Source organism: Buceros rhinoceros, unplaced genomic scaffold, assembly GCF_000710305.1.
Source record: "Buceros rhinoceros silvestris isolate BGI_N320 unplaced genomic scaffold, ASM71030v1 scaffold36601, whole genome shotgun sequence".
Lineage (NCBI taxonomy): Eukaryota > Metazoa > Chordata > Aves > Bucerotiformes > Bucerotidae > Buceros > Buceros rhinoceros.
The window spans coordinates 5,432-6,820 of record NW_010394510.1 but is presented as its reverse complement, the minus strand read 5'-3'; the positions used below and the strand labels follow the sequence as shown (position 1 = coordinate 6,820).

The 1,389-nt window shown below is 45.8% G+C and overlaps 1 protein-coding gene across 1 annotated transcript in view; it reads left to right on the top strand.

Annotated features, from left to right (window-relative positions):
* NOL12 (nucleolar protein 12) overlaps positions 1 to 1,389 on the top strand; it is a gene marked incomplete at its 5' end in the record, with an annotated part of 2,889 nt that overhangs the window by 401 nt on the left and 1,099 nt on the right. Inside the window, one exon of the mRNA XM_010145235.1 lies at positions 258 to 427. Within this exon, the coding sequence (XP_010143537.1) occupies positions 258 to 427 (170 nt within the window). The remainder of the gene's footprint in view (positions 1 to 257; positions 428 to 1,389) is intronic.

The following is a 1,389-nucleotide window of genomic DNA, read 5'->3' as shown; positions in this document are numbered from 1 at the left end:
CCCTGGCGTGAAGGGGGGTCAGATGGGTTGTACAGAAAGCAACAAGCAGGGGGACGTCTCCAAGCTGTTACTGGGTCCGCTCTGCTGTGAGAAGCAGCTTGCCTTGCACGTTTGTAGCGCTGGTGTTCAAGCCCCTCTGCCCTTTAACCCTGCATACAAAGGCTGGGACTCCCACCCCATCTTGGCAGTACAGCCACAGGCGACTGTACCTTGTGGAAAGTTGGATACTTTGCATGCAGGATTTCTTGTCTCCCCAGATGAGGCTGATGAACTGGAGCACCTGGTGACGTCACGGACAGAGTCTGTGAACATTGACCACCCAAACCACATCGTAACAGTGACCACCATTAGTGACCTGGACCTCTCAGGGGCACGCCAGCTGGGATTGACCACCCCTGTGGTAAAGCCTGTTGCTGCCATTCTGGTTGTATTAGCCATAAGCATTATAGGGGCTGGCTAGGTAGGGCTGGTACTCCCTGGATATGCCCAAAGACTTGCAGCTGGCAGGGAGCAGGGATGAAAAGAGAAACTCCTAACTTTCACATTCCTCCACGACTTATGTTCGGCCTCTAAAGAAGGAGAAATGTCCTATGTGAAAGCTTATTCCAAATCTCCCTGGAATCCTTTGCTAGTTCCAGCTGACCTTGTCTATGTGAAAGGTGTCACAGGGCTGGATGGGGGGAGAGTCTAGTGTTTTAACAGCCAATGCAACATAAGCAGCAAATTTTCAGACTGCTGCATGAGCTATCCTCAGTGTCTTTCCTCTGTCCTGTCCAGGAAAAATTACTATTGGCATGAGAAGGGTTTTCTCTCTGTGACTCTGCACCACAAGATCACAAATAAGGAAACTATTCAGTTCTGGTTGTGGTTGCTTTTATTCTCTAAAGATACTGTTACAGAGATCTCATTTGTTTCACAGAGGCTTTCAGGCACTGGTTGACTTTATCCTGATCTTCATGATTCGTGGCTGCATTTGAGCTCTTTCGGGGAAGTGTCTGGTTTTGGCAGTTAACCATTTACATTTGTAAGGTCATCTTACAATCTGAAATTCCACTTAAAGAGGTTTTGATAGTAATTAAAGAAAAAAGCTGCAATCTGTAGTTCATAGTCTAGGCTTCAGTTACATGGCTGTTAAGATCATGCTGAAGTTTTTGAATCTTAGGGTAACTGTAGGACTTTTCACTGGTTGTCCCTTTCTGAGGGGCAGCGATAAGAAACCTTGAGACTTTGATAGTAAGGAATATGGAGAATTAAAAATAACTTCATCCATGACTAGATGGTTCACAAAACAGGATGAAACCGAGAAGGTAGCAGAAACACTGGAATCACAGAACTGCCTGTTTTAATGTGTCCATAGCACTTTTTTCCTTTTTTGTCCCCTTTTTAAGG